The following is a 20,427-nucleotide window of genomic DNA, read 5'->3' as shown; positions in this document are numbered from 1 at the left end:
AAATTAGTAGTATAACTATCGTGTGTATATATATGTGCATATATATAGATATATATAATTTTCTTTTCCTTTGCCCTTCCTTCTTTTCTTTCCCCCATCCCAGTTTCTCTTTCCTTTTGAGCAGTTTCTTCCCATTCACAATACCTACTGTATATTTTAGATCTGATTTATTCTTTCAGTTTCTTACACTAGGGAAACAATATGATGTTTACACATACAAGTCTGATTCATTTCACTTATGAGTATGCTCACAAGTTGTATCCATTTACCTATAAAAGTCTCAAGTTTCTCCTCCTTGATAGCAGAGTAGTATTCCTCTATATAAAAATACCATATATTTCTTATCCATTCCTCAGTTGATGGACATTTGGGTTGTTTCCAAGATTTAGCTATTACAAACTGTGCTTCTATAAACATTAGTGCACATATATTGCTGCAGTATGTTGTTTTTAATTCTTCTGGGGAAATACCCAGAAGAATATCTGGGTCAAATGGGACCTCTAATCCTAGTTTTTTGAGGAAATTCTACACTGTTTTCCACAGTGGTTGTTCCAGTCTACACTATCATCAACAATGGAGAAGAGTTCCTTTTCCCCCACAGTCCTACAGCATTTGTTATTAGTTTATGTCTCGATGGTAGCCATTCTGTCTGGGGTAAGATCAAATCTCAGCATTGTTTTAATTTGCATTTCTTGAATAACCAATGATGTTAAACATTTTTTCACACACATATTTGCCATTTGTATTTCTTTGAGAAATATGTATTCATCTCAAATGCTCATTTTTGGATTAGGTCTTTGAATTAGGAGGACTTCATTTTTTTTCAGTTCTTTATGCATTCCAGATAGAAGTCCTTTGTCTGAAGGACAGTTGGCTAAATTTGTTTTTCTAGTCTGTACATTGTCTTTTTACTTTGTTGGTGACTTCTTTTGATGTGATAAAGTTTTTTTTATAAGATGAGATCCAGAGCCTGGGGGTTTAACTTAGTGGCTCAAGCACCTGCTTGGGAAGCTCAAGGTCATAAGTTTGATCCCATTACAAAAAAAAAAGAGGGAGAGAGAGAGAGAAAGAGAGGTCCCAGTTATTGCTTCTTTGAAGTACTTCCCATGCAGTTTGAGTTTTGTTCATGAAGTCTCTGCCTACACCTATGCCTTCAAGATTTCTTCCTATAGTCTCTTCCAGTAGATTTAGTGTTTCTCTCTTAATATTTAGATCTCTGATCCATTCTTACTTCAGCTTAGTGCTTGGTGATACACACGGGTCTAGTTTTAGTCTTTGGCAAATAGAAAGCCAGTTTTTCCAGCATCATTTATTAAAGAGGTTATCTTTCTTCCAGTTAGTATGTTTGGCCGCTTTGTTAAAGATACAGTGGCTGAGTGTATTTGAGTTAGACACTAATCAGTCGTATATTGTTTTTCTTTGTATTGTCTTGCAGCTGTTGAATTATTTCTTGATCCCTAGTTATTTTTAAGAGATCTTTCATTTTGTGATTGCTAGCCACAACACTTCAAGGTCTGAAAGTCTACCTTTAGTTTTGTTCAAGCGGTTTTACCAGCTTTCAATGGAATTTCTAATTTCCTGGATATCTGTTTGAATCCATTTCATGCATTCTATTTCTTTCCTAAATGGATCACACAAAGTTACCATCCTTTTCTTATTATCATCTTTTTTTAATCTATCTCTAGATTTGCTGAGCAATTCCTTTATGAATGTTGACATTTCTTTTTTTTTTTTATCTGAGAGACTATTTCTGATCTGATATACCCTATAGCCTCATGCATTTGTTTCTTTAATTCTGTTGATACCATTTCAGAAACTTAAGGTGTGTGACTTCCATTTTACTCTGTTTCATTATCTCCTGGACTTGTTGTGGGGGCGGGAGGATAGGTAGGATCTTGAGACAAACAGGAAGACCAAGAATCAGCTATTCCTAGAACACATGTCTGAGGAATAGATATTTTCTAGGGAAGCCTAGATACTAATGATAAAGCTACCTACCAAAAGCAATTTATAAGCATCAACAGAGAAAGCAAATTAAAATTAAAGAAAAATTAGAAAATAACAAGACACAGAAACAAAATGCAACCCTGATCTCCAGCCCAACCAGGGCAAACCCAGTGGACAATGAGATGGAAATCAGAAGCCACCCACCTGAGTTTTCTGAAATTGTTAGCAGCAGTGGAAAACAAACAAATAAACCAACAAACCAGATGAATGAGGTTACAGAGGATATAAGATCAGAAATAATCTCTCAGATTAATAAAAGAAATGACAACCATAATGAAGGTCTTTCCCAACTGCTGTGGCACCCTCAAAGACAGCCCAAAGCTGCTCCCAGTCCCATGCAAAGTTGGCCCTACCTGGCCCTTGTACAACCTCCTCTGTTCCACTCCATTGGCACATCTTTCTCCTCTCTCATGCCACTGGGAAAAGGGCAGTGGTAGTGTTATTGGTCAACTTACTTCCCCTGCTGCCACTGTGAAGACAGACAAAAGCTGCTCCAGTCCTATTTCTCTTTCCTCTCTTGCACCACTGGGAGCAGGGTAGAGGGAGTGCTGACTTCCCATACACTGTCCCACTAGAGCTCAAGGCGACTGGGGTCCTGTCTCTCCTCTCTCATGCTATCAAGAACAGGGCAAGAGGAGTAGTGCTGTTCCACTCACTAACTTTACCACCGCCATGGTGGTCCCTAATCTTGTCATCCTGCTCTTATTAGTCCCCTTCAATGCCTACTGTCCCATTCTTGGAATGCCCATAATAAGGGAGCATGATAAATTTTCTTCTCTTTAAATTCTTATTTCTTGAACTTTTCTAGGTAATACAGATAAATTTTATGCAAAAATTTAAAAAACTGGGGCTGGGGATTTAGCTCAGCGGCATAAGCACCTGCCTTGCAAGCAGACGGTCATGAGTTCGATCCCCAGTACCGATAAAAAGAGAAAAAGAAAAAAAAAAATGTAAAAAAAAAAAAAAAATTTTAAAAACTGCAATCTTTGGTGTAAATAGGCAAATAGTAAAAATTACATTAAGAAGCCATCAAAAAATGCTGCATAATATTTGACTGGTAAACTATGATCCTCTACAGTTAATAATAAAATTGAGCAAAATTGCAGAAGACATACTCAAAGCTCTGTGCAGGAAGAAGCAATCATAGAATCATAAGTTCATTATAATTCCATCCCTAAAATCACAGTAAGTATTTGTTCACACATACACAGTATGTGCTTTCAGATAAAGACCTGGAATGTTACATATCAAATTTTTGAAGGTTAGCAGTAGAAACTGTCTAAAGGGAAATTTGCTCTCACTCATCACTACTTTTCTAACCAAAACATAGAGAACTATCATCACACAATACTGTTCTGTTGTCTTTCCAACACGATGCTTACACAGTGCCACATTCAAAGCTCACCTCTGCCAAGAATTGCAAAATGGAGGAACTCTCAGTGGGGTAACTACTCACCCACCAGTCCTTCTCTGGGAAGGATCTTCGACAGACGGTGCAGGTGGCTGAGGCAAAGGTTCCATGAGCTTCGACCAACTTTGAAACAGGGATGCCAGACACTGAAATTCAAACCAAAACTAAGCATTGCAACCTTCAGGGACCATGCAAGTCCAGATATGACTTTTGACTGTAACAGGCCTCCTGGGTGGGACTTCAGCTCCTCAATAGTACCAGCTGTCACCAATACACAGTTTTCCAACTATCAGGATGATACACAAGGGCAGAGGCTCTCTGTGGGGACCAAGCCACACTAAAACAAACCCTTCAAAATTCAGGGCAAAAATCCATTTGATATAAGTTCAGATGCCTAATACTTAGCAACACATATATACTATTCTACAACACCAAGTAAAAATGAGTGTACAAATACCATAATTTTCCAAAACACTGCTTGGTTGACAAATGCAAAATGTAGCATCTCACTACTATCTGGTTCTAGAAAGCTACAGATGGCTTCCCAAACCCTGGTCACTGTCCCAACTACAGCCCTGAAGCTCTTGGCCAAGTGGTTCACTATACAGCCTTACTTTCTATCCCTTGTAATGTCCACTACTGCCTTTGTGTCCTTAGTTATGAATTCCTTGTCATATGAAACATGCTCCAAGACAAGCTCTTTGAGATCATGGCATCTCTGTAGACTGGCAGGGTTCAATCAATCTGACAGCCCAACCCTGTCCAAGCCTCTATACATTAGGTAAGGTCCCAGTAAATACTTTCTAGATGCTCAGCCTTGCCAGCACCATCATGAATGCAGCTTACAGTCAACATGTGATATGGATGCAACCAAGAGGCAATCTCAGCCTGTTATACAACACTGAAAAACAATGACTCTTTAGTGTGGTAAGAATAGCAGAGCTGGATTTGCAAGACTTTATGTTTGAGATACCCACTAATGGATCTGCTTAAATACAATCAATGGATGAAGAAGGTAGGTCAGGAGAACACAGATGAGCATTATCTACGTATCAGTAAAAACAGAACAAGAAGACATGAGGGTTCTTTGCACTGTTTTTATCTGCTCCAATTCTCTCTCTCTCCCTCTCTCTCTCTTTCTCTGGCTTTTAAGACAGGATCTCACTACATGTTTTAAACTGGCCTTGAACTCTCTATATAGACCAGGTTTGCCTTGAACACACAGCAATCTTCCTGCATCCTTGGTGCTGGGATTATAGGCATGCACCACCACACCCAGCTGGTCAACATATTTCTTTCTTTCTGTCTATTTTTAATTTTTAAAACATAGTTCTTTGTTTCTTTCTTTCTTTCTTTTTTTTTTTTTTTTTTTTTTTTTTTTGTACCAGGGATCACTCTCAACCTTGCACTTGGTAGACAGGTGCTTATACCAGTGAGCTAAATCCCTGGCCCCTTAAACATATTTCTTAAAAGAAAAAGACATCACTATACCATGTCAGCAAAACAGTTCTGCCCTAAAACCATTACACAGCAAGTTTGCAGGAAAAAAAACCCACAAAGAGGACCAAAAGTAGACTTGAACACTCAGAGGAGACAAATGTTGAGTCAAAGTGGCCCCAAGCATGAGGTGTAAGCAGTAGGCCCAGCCCTACCTGAAACACAGAACATACAATGGGGACAAAGGGCTCACCTCTCTCAAGCCCATCGATGTTCTGAGTGTAGAGCCGCAGAAGCAGGCCCTTGTCATGGAGCAGCCGGAAGAAGTAATGAGTAATATTGGGCCGATAGTTCCCAGGATACAGTTGTTTGGCCAAAGTGAAAAAAGGCTTTGGGTTGTGAAAGAAAAATTCAAGTTCAAAAATGGCCTCAGGGTACGGGATGTTGTACTGCAGGAGGTTGCTGTATAGACCACTCCCTGGAGATCTGGAAAGAGAGAAAAGAGACTGAGCCCTTCCTAAGAGGGAAGGTAAGTGGTGATGGCTGGGGACCACAGAGGTACCTGAAGTCCGGAATGCCACTGGGTGTGCTAATCCCGGCGCCCACCATGATCACCACTCTCTGGCAGACTCTGGTCCGAATCAGCTCAGCTACATCCTGCAGGGAAAACTTCTTCTCACTGTTGCCTCTGCTTCCAAAAATGCCTGAAGCACTCACAGAAAGAGATAAGCACCTTCTTCCACCTGCAATACTGACAGCAAGCGCAGAAAAGAAAGCCAGCAGATGACAGTCAGTCTTGTGCTGGCAAGAACCCTCCCCACCATTGAGAAAAGGAATGCATTTTTGTCTCCCACAGTAATCACTTTTCTCATCATGATAACTACTGGCTAAAACAGAAGGCAGCCTTGAATTAGAAATCAAGACTTACCTGGGGCAAAAAATTCTGGTTATTGGGCACTATGCAAGTTAGGAAAGTAGGACTTCACAAAGGTCATCAAAGGTCAGTGCTGTAGACCAAATGCCTAAGCCAGCATCCTGAGCATCCCTTTGAGGAGAATCTGGGAACATTTTCAACAGAACTCCATGCCCTAATATATATATGGGATGTACATAAATATTCAGTGACATTTGAAGAAAATTAAAATTCTCAGACTTTACACTAAACCTTGGTGGGATAAAAGCTGGGCTCTAGAAACCACTTCAGAAACACTCTTTCCCTAACAGCTAGGGGTCAAATTGCTACAAACAGCACATCTTCAATGTCTGTAACTGATTTGAAGCACATATTACTCAACTATCAACATTATACAATGAGGAAGGCCCGGGCAGCTTCCTTCAGAAGCTGGGAGCCAAGATTAGGAGTATGATATAGTCATTTACAGGAAAGGAATACAAAACACACAGACAAAACAAAACCCAAGTCACAAGCTGGGGGAGCAAGAGGAAGAAAACAAAAGTAATACAGAACATCAATCTACAGGAGCACCTGAAAACATCCCTCTGAAGGCCACAGCCAGAGAAGCATAAAGCATTGCAGCTTCCTGTGGCCCTTCAAGGCCTCCTGACCCATAGTCTCACCTTTTAGGACCTTCTTGACATCTAACCAAGCTACACATGTCTCCATCACCCTGGTGACTTGCCCTGAGTTCAGGGCAGTTGAACCCACCGGCTCTGGTGCCTTTCTCATCCCCAAGAATCCCCAGAAAATACAATCCCTAGGCCCATTCTTCCATCAGGTGACCCTCCTGATGACCCTCTTCAGTAGAATCCCTATTTCCACGTGGGAAAAATCATTCAACAATCTGACAACTACCCATGTAAAGGATTACTCTAAAACTAACATAGACATAAAAGAGGGAACTAAACCAGGTGTGATGGCACATGCCTATAGTCTTAGCACTCAAGAGGCTGAGGCAGGAGGATTGCTGTGTTTGAGGCCAGCCTGGACTGCATAGTAAATTCAAGGCCAGTTTGAACTACATAGGAAAGTGCTGTCTCAGGGTATAGGTGGGGACGCAGGCCAGGCAATTAAGAATATTTCTTTTGTCAGAAATAAATATACTAAAAGCACATCTTTAGATTCATCAGGACAACTCAGAACCTGTCTTCTAGGAGGTTTCCAATCTTAATAGAGTGGTTGCTCTTTTCTTTTCCTCCTTACAAAACCAACACTGCAAAATCTCTTGAAATATCTACTTTACATCCTGCTGCCACGGATTCCCCCAAAGCTCTCTGTTCCTCACAACATTCCATTGTCTTATTACAGCACATCCTATCCCAGTGATATCTTTAACCCCATTATTCCCTGTTGTGAACCCCTTGTTTCTTCCAAAGAAAAGATTTTCCCATCTCTTCTCTATGCCCTAAACTTTAGTGTTCCCAAACAACTCTTTCCCCCATTCAGTATACTCTGCCTAAAAAGTTCTTTCCCTGGAGTGGGGATTTAGCTCAGCAGTATAAGCTTCTGCCTTGCAAGCACGCAGTGTTGAGTTCAATCCCTGGTACCAAAAAAAAAGTCCTTTCCCTGCCTCAGAATGTCCCAATCTCCCAGGGTCAAGGCCAGGATCAAATGCCATATCCTTGCTAAATTCCACAGGAAGTCACTGGCCTTTATCTGAAAGGCAGTCATGTTGGCTCCCTGCTCCTTCCTGTCATCCTTTCCCACTTTGCAGCTACTGTACACAGCTGCTTCATCCATTCTGAGTCAGTGCTAGTATGACTCAGGGATTTGTTTGCTGTCCACAGACCAGCAGGAAGTCCCTAGGCATCCCTATGTGTAGTCACTTCTCCCAACAAAGAATTAATCTCTAAAAGATGTGTCCCATGATAACAACATGCAGGGCTGAAAGCACAAAAGGAAACTCAAATCTCTGAAATACCCTGATGTGGCTTTGTGGTGTTGGGGGTGGAAGCATGTATTCTACTGCTGAACTACATCTGCAACCTTAACTTTTACAGTCTTTTTTTTTGAAGAACTTGTGCCCAAAACCTCTCACTATCAAGTACAGGAAACACATATAGCAAATAAGAGCACTTCCTCTCCACAAATACTTAGAAATGACCATAGGTTCTGAGAAGGCTCTGCCACACCCAAGGTGTAGCATACAAAGCCACACCCCTTCTTCTGAGCACAAGTTGATGAAATCCCCAAAGAGGATTTTTAATGAAAACTAGTCAGTCAAGAATGAAAAAAGGAAAACCACAACTCTAAAAGCATTCTTCTATCTAATAAATGCTCCCATTCACATAGCCTTAAGAACATTTTTTCACACAAAACTCTCACCCAAACATTTTTAGTTCTAGGTGCAAAGCATTATAAGAAATGCATAAGAAACAAAAGAACAGTTATTAGCACTGTTGAACAACCAATTGTTAGTTATTACACAGGATACTGGAAGTGTAGTTTTTATTCATCTATTTAAGTAAAATGGTTATCAGTCACTGAAAAACACAGTTTTACCAATGTGTAACACATTTAAGATGACTTAAAGTATGTATTACATGGTATGAAAGTTCCTGCAAGCAGAAGACCCTGAAACAGGTATGAATGTTGCCTGAGAGACACTGGTCCAGAGAAACACTGTTCAAAGACACACAAAGGATGTATCCGCACAACAGCCCCAAACTCTACAATTAAGGGTAACAAATTCCAAACTGTGTAAACCTAGACTGCCCACTACTCCCAGGCATCCCCTCAGCTCCAGTGTTAGGAGTAACAGCGTGGGATTAATGAGAGCCAGCCATTAATTATCCTTCAGATAATTAATGAGAACTGTCTGCATGGAAACAAGTGTCCTGGTCACTGCTCAAACCCCAGCACCCAAACAGGGCTGGTACAGAGTATAAGCTGAAAGAAGGTATCTTGGATGAACATCTTTTTTATTACACTCTTCAACAATGTACCACTACTTACTTAAACGTTCAAGTTACGGTTTTTTCCCCACCAACTGTGGAACCTACGATTCTTCCCACCTGCACTCTGAGTTCCTAGGTAAGGACTCTAGACTGGGAGTGTCGCTCAGAAGTAGAGTGCTCGCCTAGCATAAAGAGGGCCCTGGGTTTGAACCTCAGCACAGGGGTTAGGTATAACTACCGTACAGAAGGATGTATCCACCTGCGAGTGGTAGCACAACCTTTATGAATGTCAACTAAGGCGTTGATCTTTTACCTCAGATCCAGAAATGTATGCAAAAAGCGAGTTATCCAAAAATCAGGGCTGTGGTTACACCGTTATTTGTGAAAACTAGAGATCAGAAACCATTTCAACATGAGTATGGTAAAATAAACTACGACATGTCCCAACGAGACTGCCGGAGCCCAGCACAAGGACTGCGCTATAATGGGAGCAGCTCCAAGACAAGAAGAAACCAGGGGCCCACGACCAGCCGCTGTCATCCCTTTCACATACTGAAAATAGCTCAAGCTGCAGGGCCCCAGCCTTCTCTGGCCTTCCACGGTTGGGCCCTGCCCGCTCACCTCCCAGAGCCCACAGACGTGGAGCAGACAGGGGCCACCGGCCCCACAGCGCCATGATACTCCGCCGCGCACGCGCGTCCAGGAGCGTAATGGCCGAAGCGCCCCGCCCCCGGCCAACTGCACCGGAAGCTGGCTACAAACCCGGGAGATAATTTCGCCCTTGTTGCCGAGGAGCGCAGTTCCCAAGACGACTGGCGTAGTGCGGAGGCCGAACACGGGATTCCCGGCATGCCTAGCGCCCTGCAGCGACGGAAGTGAGTGAGCACTTCCGGCCGCCATCTCTGCGACGCTGACGTTTTTCTTGTGTTTTGGATCACACTTTCTTGCCGTCATGAAGGATGTCCCGGGCTTCTTACAGCAGAGTCAGAGCTCTGGGCCCGGGCAAGCTTCCGTGTGGCACCGTTTGGAGGAACTCTACACAAAGAAGTGAGCGCCAAACCGAAGGACCGACATGGGGGGGGGGGGCGCGTGAACCCGAGTCTGGGAGGATTGAGGAGGCAGAGACATGCCGGGAGGAGTCGGCTAGGCAGGAGGGGCTGAGCCATCCTCAGGCTCAAAGCTGCGGAAAAAGGATGACAGCCCGTGGGGGCTAAGAAGCCTGTTGTAGCCAGGGATTTGGGGGCACTTTTCCTACCCCAGGAACTGTGCCTGAGACGCATGGACTCTACTGTCTTCTGGTCTTATTAAAAGGATACGAGATGGTCTGTGATTGATTTTAGCTCTTAATTCAAAATCACACTTTGGAACTAGGTTGCCACCTTCTGAGAAGACAGGCCCTGGTACCCAAGGCATAATGTGACTGCATTTCCAATTATCTTTCTCACGGAGTATGGCCTAGAAACCAGAGGCCAGTGCAAGTTTCCCGTTGATTGTGAAACTGTTTGCACAGGGTGTAACCACTGCCGCCCACACACACTACCTAATTTCTGTTGCATTTCATATTGGACTTCCTGGCCCTAGAGAGATCTCAGAGTTTGTATTTATTATATTCAAGGTGAACTTTGAACAGTTATAATTTGATAACATTTGGGCTAGAGCTGCCCCACCAAAGAACAGACTTCCTGTGGTTAACCTTGTTAACGATGGGGCATTTAGCGTAGAACTTTTCATTCAGGCTTTCATTGGTTTTAATGATGTTCAGCCGTCTTCAACTGTTAGTAGTTGTTGAAAGAAAATTTTTAATGTTTGACAAATACTTGAGGCGCACTTTGTATTTTTCAAAGCATCTTAACTGCATTATTAAATATTTGCCCTTGGGTTTTTTGAGGGTGGAGGGTGCTAGAGGTTTTGTATATTAGTTTATTTCATCCTTCCTTTATCCCATTTACCGGTGAGGAAACAAGCTGTTTCCTTGGCTTCCCTGAGATACTCAGCTAATAAGGAGAGCCTGGATTTCAATAGAGCTATATAATTCCAATATTCTTGTTTCCAGTCACACCTTACAATAACCCTTTGAAGCAGTCAGCAAGATGTTCTCCATTTTATATGCTGTATGAGAAAACTGAGGCATAGAGAGGATAAATGAGCTCAAGGGACATAATAGCAAGCCCAGGAAAAGAACTCAGGTTTATTGGCATCTGTTGTAGCTTTCTAAACAGTAGATACTGGTAGGAATTTGTTGTTTGTTGGGACCGTCAAGATTGAAGGTGTTTATAACTGCATATTAATTTGTAGATCTGAAAGGCCTTTGTTTTTCAGGTTATGGCATCAGCTGACACTTCAGGTCCTTGATTTTGTACAGGATCCATGCTTTGCCCAAGGAGATGGTCTCATTAAGGTAAATAATTTGTCATGCTAGGTCAGATTATATCATATGCTCAAGGATTTTTTTTAAATAATAGATGGACTTTATGATAGTAATAATAAGCCACACTGATTCATTAGTCAACTTTGTGTGAGAGACTGATGTAAGCACTTTTATGTATTTGCTCTTCCTAGCAATATTGGGAGACAAGTACTACTTTTTTTTTTTTTTTTTTTTTTTTAATGCAGAAGCAGACATTAAAGGTTAAGTAGCTTACCACAGGTTATAGTCGGTAAGTCACAAGAAGACCATTCAAATACAGAAATTCTGGTTTCCAAAATTCTAGACTATTATTGGTGAAGCATGTGCATAGTGTATGTGCCGGCCCTGAGTTAAATTCTCTGCATTCCCAAAACAGAAAAGATGCCAGGCAAAGTGATGTGTGCCTGTAATCTCAGCTACTCACAAGGTTGAGGCAAAATGATTATGAGTTTTAAGTCAACCTGGACACTATAGTAAGACCTTGTCTCCAAAAGGAAAAAAAAAAAACTAGCCTAAAAAACATGCCTGAATATCTTTTTGTTCACAAATTTATTTGGCTTTGTTTTCTATTCTTCTGGAAAACTTTTTCATACATTAAAAGTTAAGTCAATCATGAAGTGCAATATGGTATAGAGCAGTAATGGCGAGCCCTTTAGAGCTTTCAGTGATACAAACAGCCTGCTGTGGCACACATACCATAGGTTCACGACTACTGGTACAGAGGATTGCTATGGGGACCTTTAGGTAACTCCCTTCAGTCCTTACTCCACTCCCTTATCCACACTGATTTTGCTTCCCAGGCAACTCTGTCCTGAGTAGTATAGAAGACAGAGCACCTTTTGTACTTTGTCTGAGGGTGGTGGAATAGAGATTTGATAATATTAAGTGACTTTGGAATAGATCATTTTTAGAATTTTGTTAACAGAGAAAAATTCACACTCTTTCCCAGCCTTAAGCAGATCCCCTGACATGTTCACAGGAAGCCTTCTCTTTGAAGTCTTTCCTGACATCTTACTCTTTGCCGCCTTTTTCTGATTTTGAATCAATCAGAGATTAATACATGCATTATGACTCAGTGCAAGTTGTTTCTTCTGAAGTCTTTCATCTGTCCCCTCTCCCACAGCAGATGGACCCCTCTAACTGCTCTTCGTTTCTTGAAACCCAGTTGTCACTACTTTGGAAATAACCTTTAAAATTCCTCCCTTTGGCTCACCTACTGGTATGCCTTCTTTCTCTTGTTCTTAAAGACACAGTATTGCTCATCAATTTGTTCACAGACAATCTTCCCTGCCCTAGAAACTTCTTGAAGGTTCAATGTTCACATCACGCATTCTGTGTACTTGGCCGTGGAGTCTGAGGAAGTGCTCAACTGTGTACTAAAAACTTCAGTGAAAGGATATAATTAGCCTGTCACCTTCTAAAATTGAAGAAGTGAGCATTTCAAATTGAAGGTCTGTGGTACTTGGGGTATCTTGGAGAAATAATACAGGAATCGCTTTTCAGGACATTCTTGCAAGTCCAAGTTCTAATTTCCCAGAACTAGAAAGAAGCCCTGGCTTTCTGTATTAATTCATCAGTGATCATGGTTGTGAACATAAATAAGCCCTATTGTGGGCCTCCTCTGATTGAGCCAATGTTAATGCAGTGCTTACAATGTGATGGGCAAACTCCTAACTTGACAGTATTCATGAAACTTCTTCAACTGAAAATAGTGAAGTCTAATTTTGCAAAATCCTATACTTACTCTCCATATTTTGGTTCTACAGCTTTATGAAAACTTCATCAGTGAGTTTGAACACAGGTAAAACCCTTTTGTCAGTTTTTACTTTGAAAATAAGTGTATTGACATTCTTTGACATTCAAAAGCTTATGGTTTTTATTGCAGGGTGAATCCTTTGTCTCTGGTAGAAATAATTCTTCATGTGGTTAGACAGATGACTGGTAAGCCTCACATTGTTTTATAATGGAGCAGTTCTAAGTGGTAGTTAAAATGCTCTTGAAATAGAACTTAATCAAAATATAATTTGATAGAATTTTATTATACCTTATAAGCTAACCCTTGGCTGGTGGAAACCAGCTGTTGGGGTTCTTCTGATTTTGTTTTTTCTCTTTAGATCCCAGTGTGGCCCTTACTTTTCTGGAAAAGACTCGTGAGAAGGTGAGTATAAAGTTTGAATAACATCTTTTGGAATGTATGGCTTACAGTTTTTGTCCGCACTTTTTTTTTTTTTGCTTTTTTGTTGTTTGTTTGTTTGTTTGAAACAGAGTCTCACTGTGTAGTTCAGGGTGACCTTGAACTCACTGTGAACAAACTGGCCTTTAACTTGTGGCAGTCTTCCTGCCTCATGCTCCCAAATGCTGGGATTGTAGGTGTGCACCACCACACCTGGTTGTGCTGGGGGGTTTTTTGTCTATACTTCTAGAAACCATGTGTCTGCCATTATGATGATCAATTCAGCACATAGGTAATGGTTTACTTTGTAGGTAGGCTGCCAACATTTCTGAGGTTTCATGTTTTTTGATGTCTTCAGGTGAAAAGTAGTGATGAGGCAGTGATCCTGTGTAAAACAGCAATCGGAGCTCTAAAATTAAACATCGGAGATCTACAGATTACAAAGGTGAGAACACCATAACACAGATTTATCTTTAGCTTAAAAAGTTGCCTGAAACTGGGAAAAAAGTAATATATTCTTCTTTAACTGTTTATTTAAAAGTGGTTTTTAAGTTGTGGAAAAATTGCAAAAGCAGGACAAAAAACTTTGATATCTCTAACTGTTCCCCACTGTTTACATTTTATCACTTTGGTTTAACAATTTTCTGTGTGTGTTTTTTCAAAACCATTTAATAGTAAATGGGTTTGTTGTTATGATACCTGTATATAAGTGGTTTGGCTGTCCAGTCAGGACTCCACAAAGCCTCAGCTGGTCCAAACATGTGGCTTCTCTGATCAGTTTGAGCTACTTGTCTTATTTGGAGAGCAGGTGGAGATACGAATGGCAATGAAACCAGCTTATGTGGTGAGTCTGCTTTGTTTAGCAGACCGGCTTGGTTTTTGTAACCATAATAATTAAAGAAAATATTGGATGTAAGTGTTAAAGTTGTTTATGTTCTTGTTGTCCTAAGAAAAATACTTTTTATTAATGTTTCCGAGACCTGGCCCATATTATACTTAATTACATTTTTTTCTGAAATATTTGAGACACATTGAAAACTGTAATTCACTATGGGAAATGTTATAACAGAGACTATTGTGCTACAGTTTCTCAGGAGCAGAGCATCGCACATGTGTGTGTCTACACATTCACACAGGCACCCTCCACCTGCATCCTTGCCCAGAATGACCATTACAACCACGCTGTCGTATGCACTCTCACATGTGTAACTCCAGTCAGTGTTGAAATGTCTGAGCAGTGTATTTTCACTCCAATGTGGTATTTCATTGTATACTACATAACCTATGGGTGTGATCAAAATATACAGTGTTTAGATTTTTTTAAAAATTTACAATAAAAGACAGATTGCCATTGATCGCCCTCGTTCTAAAATACTTATTCCATGGTTCTTGCCACTCTTTGAAACACTTTAAGGAGTCCTCTCTTGTAAATGTCTATAAGATATAATCAAAACTGTGGTGAATGCCAAAAGTGAGATCATACATCTGTAATCCCAGCACTTGAGAGGTTGAAGCAAAAGGATCATTATGGAGTTGAGACCGCCCTACACTACATAGTGAGCTCAAGGCCAGCTTGCACTACTGAGACTCTGTCTCAAAAAGAAAAGTGATGAATGTTGCTACAGGTGCCATCCAGTGGAAAGGCAGATTCACAAAACATGATGGTGTACTAATCCACCTTACTTACTGGACCTGGCATCATGTGACTTCTGGCTTTTCCCTAAAGTCAAAAAAAAATGACCATGAAATATAAACATTTTGAATCAATTCGGGATATTGATGCAGTCACAGCAAATAATGAAAAAACTCAAGGATTTCCAGAACTGCTTTAGAAAGTGTCAAGAACAATGAGATTGTGTTTGAAGCAACCAGGAGTATTTTAAGGGGGTTTAATGGCAATGTGTCTTCTGTAGTACATTTTTTAAAATTTAAACATTCATCATATTTTTAAATTATACCTTGTAAGTACCTGGTCTCCTATGGAAGGATTTAGGTTATTTTTTTCTGTTACAAACAGTGCGTGTATTAACATTGCATTTAGGCTATTTTCCTATTATGAACAAGATTCATATTAGTGTTTTTGTGCCTGCTCACTGCATTGTGTGAGCAGAATCTCACCAGAGTGCATGTCTGAAGCCAGTCATGCACTCCTGAGTGCTGTATCCTTAGTATCTGGCACTTTCACAGTATGTCTTGCTCATCTACTGGAGTGAAGTGGCCCCTTGTTGATGCTTTACGTTTCTCAATCTATTCAAACTGCTACTTCTGTAAGTGCCTGTTTTTCTATTGTGTTCTGCCTGATTTGTGTTTTTTATGTTTCCTGGATCATAGTCCATTGTGCTATAAATATATTTTCTGGTCTGCATCTTACCTTTGTACTTTTTTGTGTGCTTTGAATGAACTAAAGTTTTCCATTTTAATGTATACACTTCAGTCTTTCTGTTTATAGCTCATACTCTTTACTTTCACATTACTGTAAACTCTTCTGAGATAGTTTTACTCCTGTGCATAGGAAACTATTGAAGATGTTGAAGAGATGCTCCGAAACCTCCCTGGTGTGACATCAGTTCACAGTCGTTTCTATGATCTCTCCAGTAAATACTACCAAACAATTGGGAATCATGCTTCCTATTATAAAGATGCCCTGCGCTTTCTGGGCTGTGTGGACATCAAGGATCTACCAGGTAACTGAGGGCATTAGGTTCATGTTGTACAAAAGCATATTTCCCAGATGTGGCAGCTATGCTGTGCTTGAGGGTATAGCTCTCAGCACCGTTGGATTTATCCTTTTTTGAAGAAAAGGTGTGAAGATTTGTTTATACTTTAGTTTCTATGTCATTTTGTCTAGTTTTTAATTCAGATGACAACGGTAACTCCTCCCACCAGCACTTTTCCTTCTCCAAGTCCTTAGTGTTACTCTTGTCAGAGGTCTGATAGGAAGTGTAATGATGTCAGTACTTCCTGACCATTGCAGAGTGGAGCACTGAAATCCTATAGCTGAGATCTTTGTTCTCAAAGTAAAGCTCCACACCTATGAGGCAAATTAGAAGTTTTTCAAGGATCTGAGGGGAAAAAAAAAGTTCCAAGTGTATATTTAGAAAAATATTTCATCATATTTTATATGTATTGCATAATACACCATTGGAGATAAGGAGACCAACAACTCTGAAAAATACTGGTGCAGTTTTGATTTGTGTATCTCGAGGAAAGCATATTGTTAAAGCAACTAATACAATCAAGAAAGAGCTTACTGACCAGGGAACAAAAGACAAGTTAATTCTAATGTGTAGGGAGGCAGACTGAACTGACTCTTAAGACCTGAGCAGCAGTGCTACTTCTCACAGCATATGTAGGGTTGTGAATATTTAGGAAAAAAATAACAAATGAATCCTTTTCCCACAAAATATGCATGTGTTTGTCTCCTCAAATTAATCCTCTGTAATATAACCATTACTGAGACGACAGTTGCTTTCTTAAAGCCAAACAGCTGATTATGGTGACAGATGTGACTGTGTATGTCATTGCCTTAGTTTCAGAGCAGCAGGAGAGAGCCTTTACACTGGGCCTTGCAGGACTTCTTGGCGAAGGAGTTTTTAACTTTGGAGAACTAGTAAGTTGGCCATGAAGCAGATTCCTTGGTGGGGAGGGTGGCTGACTTTCTGCCAACTGACTTGTCTTTATCCCCACAGCTCATGCACCCTGTGCTGGAGTCACTGCGGAGCACTGACCGACAATGGCTGATTGACACCCTCTATGCCTTCAATAGTGGTGATGTGGACAGGTTCCAGACTCTGAAGACTGCCTGGGGCCACCAGGTGTGTCTCACCTATCAGAGGCCCTTGTTCATCTCTACATTTGTCCATTTTTTCGAATAAATGTTCATTTAGCCCCTTCCCTGTACACAGCAAGCACCTGGGAGGTGCTGGCATGTAGAATACCATAGTAGGCCAAGCTTTGCCATTGTAAAGCAGAGAATCAGATGATCATGGCGCAGCAGTGCTGCTGAGTGCTAAAGGCAGGGTGGAAGATACATGTGAACAACAGAATAGAATGTGCTCTTTTTCTGTGCTGACTTGAGAGTGGCACAAAACCCTTCCAAGGAGTGAGTGAAGAAACTGAAAAGAACAAAAGAAAAGGAGATTTACGTGTTTGTTGAAACAGAGGCCTAGGTCGGCATAAGCAGGCAGGGGTGGACATGAGAGAAGGGGAAATCGAGACAAACACAGTGGAGAAAGGAAGAAAACAGTCTGTCCCCAAGGAGTGGCAGAGACAGTACACATGGACCAGACCAGAAAAGAACTTTGAGATTGGGAGTGCACCAGAAGTGCTGAACAGTAAGGCTGTTCTTTTTTAAATGAAATTATTAGAAGCAAATATTGCTAAAATTTTTAACTGTGGTAGGAATTATGATCGTGTTCTGTTCACATACTTTTCTGATATTTTCAGTTTTCCCAAAGTTTAAAAGACAGTTGTAGAATTCATACATGGTGGAGTAGGGTAAGGTATAGGTGAAGGGACTATAAAGAGCCTAGAAACGCCGGATCCATCCAGAACTCATGTATTGTGCACTTGTCCCAGCTACTCTGGAGGCTGAAGCAGAAGGATCACCTGAAACCAGCCTGGGCAGCAAACTTAAGACCTTGTTTCAAAAAAAGAAAAACAAAGGAAAGAAAAAAAAAAAACTGTCTAGCCATAGCACCATAGCAATTTAAAGGAATAGAGGAAACTCAGAGGTGAATGTTCACAGTGCTTGTTGAGTACCCGCAGCAGTATCCCTATCAGAGGTGCCTGTCAGGGTTATGAGTTTTCCAATATTTGAATAACTGTTGAACTCTCCTGGTTTAATTTTTGCTCATTGAGAGCCCTCCAATCCACCTGCAAGGAGAAATGCAGGTCTTACAGTGTGTATTCTAGTTCTCACAAATAGATGATTTGTTGTTTTTGTTGTTCTATATTAATCAGTTGTCCTTTGGATTCGGTATAAACTGTTGATGTATAGTTATGCTCAGAGTGGCTACACTTAATGGCCCAGACCACCCAGGACCTCCTGGGACTCCATCCTTTCTTGATGGTGCTTTGGATCAAAATGATTCTAAATGCCTCTTGGTATTTGTGATATCAGTGTACATCCCTTCTCTGGATTTGAAGCTCAGGTTAGGCAGCCAATGAACATAAATGTAGGTGACATCTACTGTCTTTCTACACTTCACAGCCTGACTTAGCTGCCAATGAAACCCAGCTTCTGCGGAAGATTCAGCTGTTGTGTCTAATGGAGGTAAGTATCCAGGAGCTCCTCCTTTTCTGAATGAACATCTTCTATGCCCTACTCCCTATCCCCCTCCCTGCTGCCACTGCCTTTTCCAAGTTTGAATTTTAGCCCTTGAGGCAGGGCCACCTTCTTCACACCCCCACCCTCTCACCACCCTCCACCCCCCACCCCCACCCCACCCCCACTACCACCACTTAAGCTAAAATGCTCTCAACACAGCTGACCTGCTATTAGTCCCTCCTGGCCCATGACCAGGGTATGAGCTTTCAAGGAAGTGGAGCTTGAGTTTCTGGTTCCCTACAATATACTCTGGACCTGTGGGACTTGCCAGTGTTAACTGCCTGTTTGTGGAATGAGTAATAACTATTGTTGAAAATTCATGTAAAACTATTTACACGTTTAACCTTTTTCTCTAAGCTTTGAAAACTTGGAGTAAGATAAGACAGATACCAAGGAAATTTTAGTGTGTAGGGTACTAAAGATGACCTCTATTTTCAGAGCAAGTATTTACAAAAATATCATTAACAATCAGTTCTCTGACCATTTTTATTTGGAAAAATAGTTAAGGAACATCTTTTTTTCAGATGACTTTCACACGACCTGCCAACCACAGACAACTCACTTTTGAAGAAATTGCCAAAAGTGCTAAAATCACAGTGAACGAGGTACAATACTGGGACTTGAGGTGTTGGAGCTGAGACCTATTAAGTACTCAGCCACACACTGTCCAGGCAATGGGAAGGCATCCAGTCTTCGGAAGCTGTCTGGTTCAGCTATATCACGTGAGCCTCTCTACACAGGTAGAGTTGCTGGTGATGAAGGCACTCTCGGTGGGGCTGGTGAGAGGTAGCATAGATGAGGTCGACAAGCGAGTCCACATGACCTGGGTGCAGCCCCGTGTGCTAGATCTGCAGCAGGTGAGTTGGCTGGGCCCCTGGCTCACCTATATGGGGTTGGGGTTGTGTCTGGGTCTTGGTTTCATGTGGACTGAGGCCATGTAGAAGGAAGGCATCACCTGACCCAGATTTGGGAAGTGGATTACTGCTGTAGAATCAAGCATTTTTCTTCGAATGTAGCTTGATGTAGGTCTGCGGTCTGATCCCTGTGCTGAGAAGCTTACTGGGACAATACTGCTGGTTGTGCTAATGATAATGCCTGTTAATCTTAAAATTGGTACTCTGATCAAATATGTTCCTAGTTTTGTGATTTGAGCTCAAATCCATCTTATCTGTAGATTTTCTCTATTCATGGCTGTTCTTTAACTCAAATTTTCAAACTCCCTGTGATAACAACTGACTAGGTGATCCCATCAGCCCCAGCCCAGCTCTGAGGTTCATAGTGCTTTCCCCTTGGCCTGTGATCCCACATGTCCTAAAGCCTCTCTGGTCCTTATTTGCCTGCAGATCAAGGGGATGAAGGACCGCCTGGAGTTCTGGTGCACAGATGTGAAGAGCATGGAGATGTTGGTGGAGCACCAGGCCCATGACATCCTCACCTAGTGCCCTGCAGCACCACCCACCCTGCTCCACCCCAAGAGGCCTTTGTGGCCCATGAAACTCTCAGTAGCAGAGACCTGCATTGGTTTGGGGGAGGTGGACCTTTGAGGGAGTAGGGACTGTTTTTGCTTTGAAAGCAGAACTGTTGTTGATGGGGGCTAGATATGAGCAAAAGGCTCCTTTTTGTAGTGTCTCACCTGCAATGGCCTCAGGTGATGAAGGAGGGTAAGAACATGACCAGGCAGGATGTCCTCCACTCTTCAGAAGACACACACCCCAAGGAGGGTCCTCATCCACATCTGCCTGTGTGGACATCTTTTCCAATGTGGTACAAGAATGTTCCTATAATAAATGCCTTTGCTTTGTTCTGTC

At 41.5% G+C, this 20,427-nt stretch overlaps 2 protein-coding genes across 10 annotated transcripts in view; one reads left to right on the top strand and one right to left on the bottom strand.

Moving 5' to 3' along the window:
• Sirt3 (sirtuin 3) overlaps window positions 1–9,539 on the bottom strand; it is a 26,501-nt gene extending 16,962 nt beyond the window's left edge. The window contains exons 1-4 of one of the 9 annotated variants that reach the window (XM_004999545.4): window positions 9,332–9,539; window positions 5,418–5,598; window positions 5,109–5,341; window positions 3,464–3,564 (exon numbers count right to left, since the gene is read on the bottom strand). In XM_004999545.4, coding sequence (XP_004999602.1) covers window positions 3,464–3,564; window positions 5,109–5,341; window positions 5,418–5,598; window positions 9,332–9,386 — 570 coding nt within the window. In that variant the 5' untranslated portion in view covers window positions 9,387–9,539. Of the gene's footprint in view, window positions 1–2,360; window positions 2,383–3,463; window positions 3,565–5,108; window positions 5,342–5,417; window positions 5,607–9,263; window positions 9,280–9,331 lie in introns of those variants that run through there. The other 8 variants (XM_063252025.1, XM_063252023.1, XM_063252024.1 and 5 more) reach the window with 8 other exon arrangements.
• Psmd13 (proteasome 26S subunit, non-ATPase 13) lies at window positions 9,540–20,427 on the top strand. The gene is made up of 13 exons (XM_063252028.1): window positions 9,540–9,757; window positions 11,030–11,108; window positions 12,884–12,918; window positions 13,003–13,058; window positions 13,232–13,275; window positions 13,649–13,735; window positions 15,803–15,974; window positions 16,821–16,900; window positions 16,980–17,105; window positions 18,503–18,565; window positions 19,144–19,224; window positions 19,360–19,476; window positions 19,963–20,427. Exons 1-13 carry the CDS (start codon window positions 9,663–9,665, stop codon window positions 20,056–20,058), a joined length of 1,131 nt encoding a protein of 376 aa, XP_063108098.1. The 5' UTR covers window positions 9,540–9,662; the 3' UTR covers window positions 20,059–20,427.

Source organism: Cavia porcellus, unplaced genomic scaffold (assembly GCF_034190915.1).
Source record: "Cavia porcellus strain 051 isolate PalLab524CR breed Dunkin Hartley unplaced genomic scaffold, mCavPor4.1 scaffold_6, whole genome shotgun sequence".
Classification (NCBI taxonomy): Eukaryota; Metazoa; Chordata; class Mammalia; order Rodentia; family Caviidae; genus Cavia; species Cavia porcellus.
This window is presented reverse-complemented; position numbering and strand designations above follow the sequence as displayed.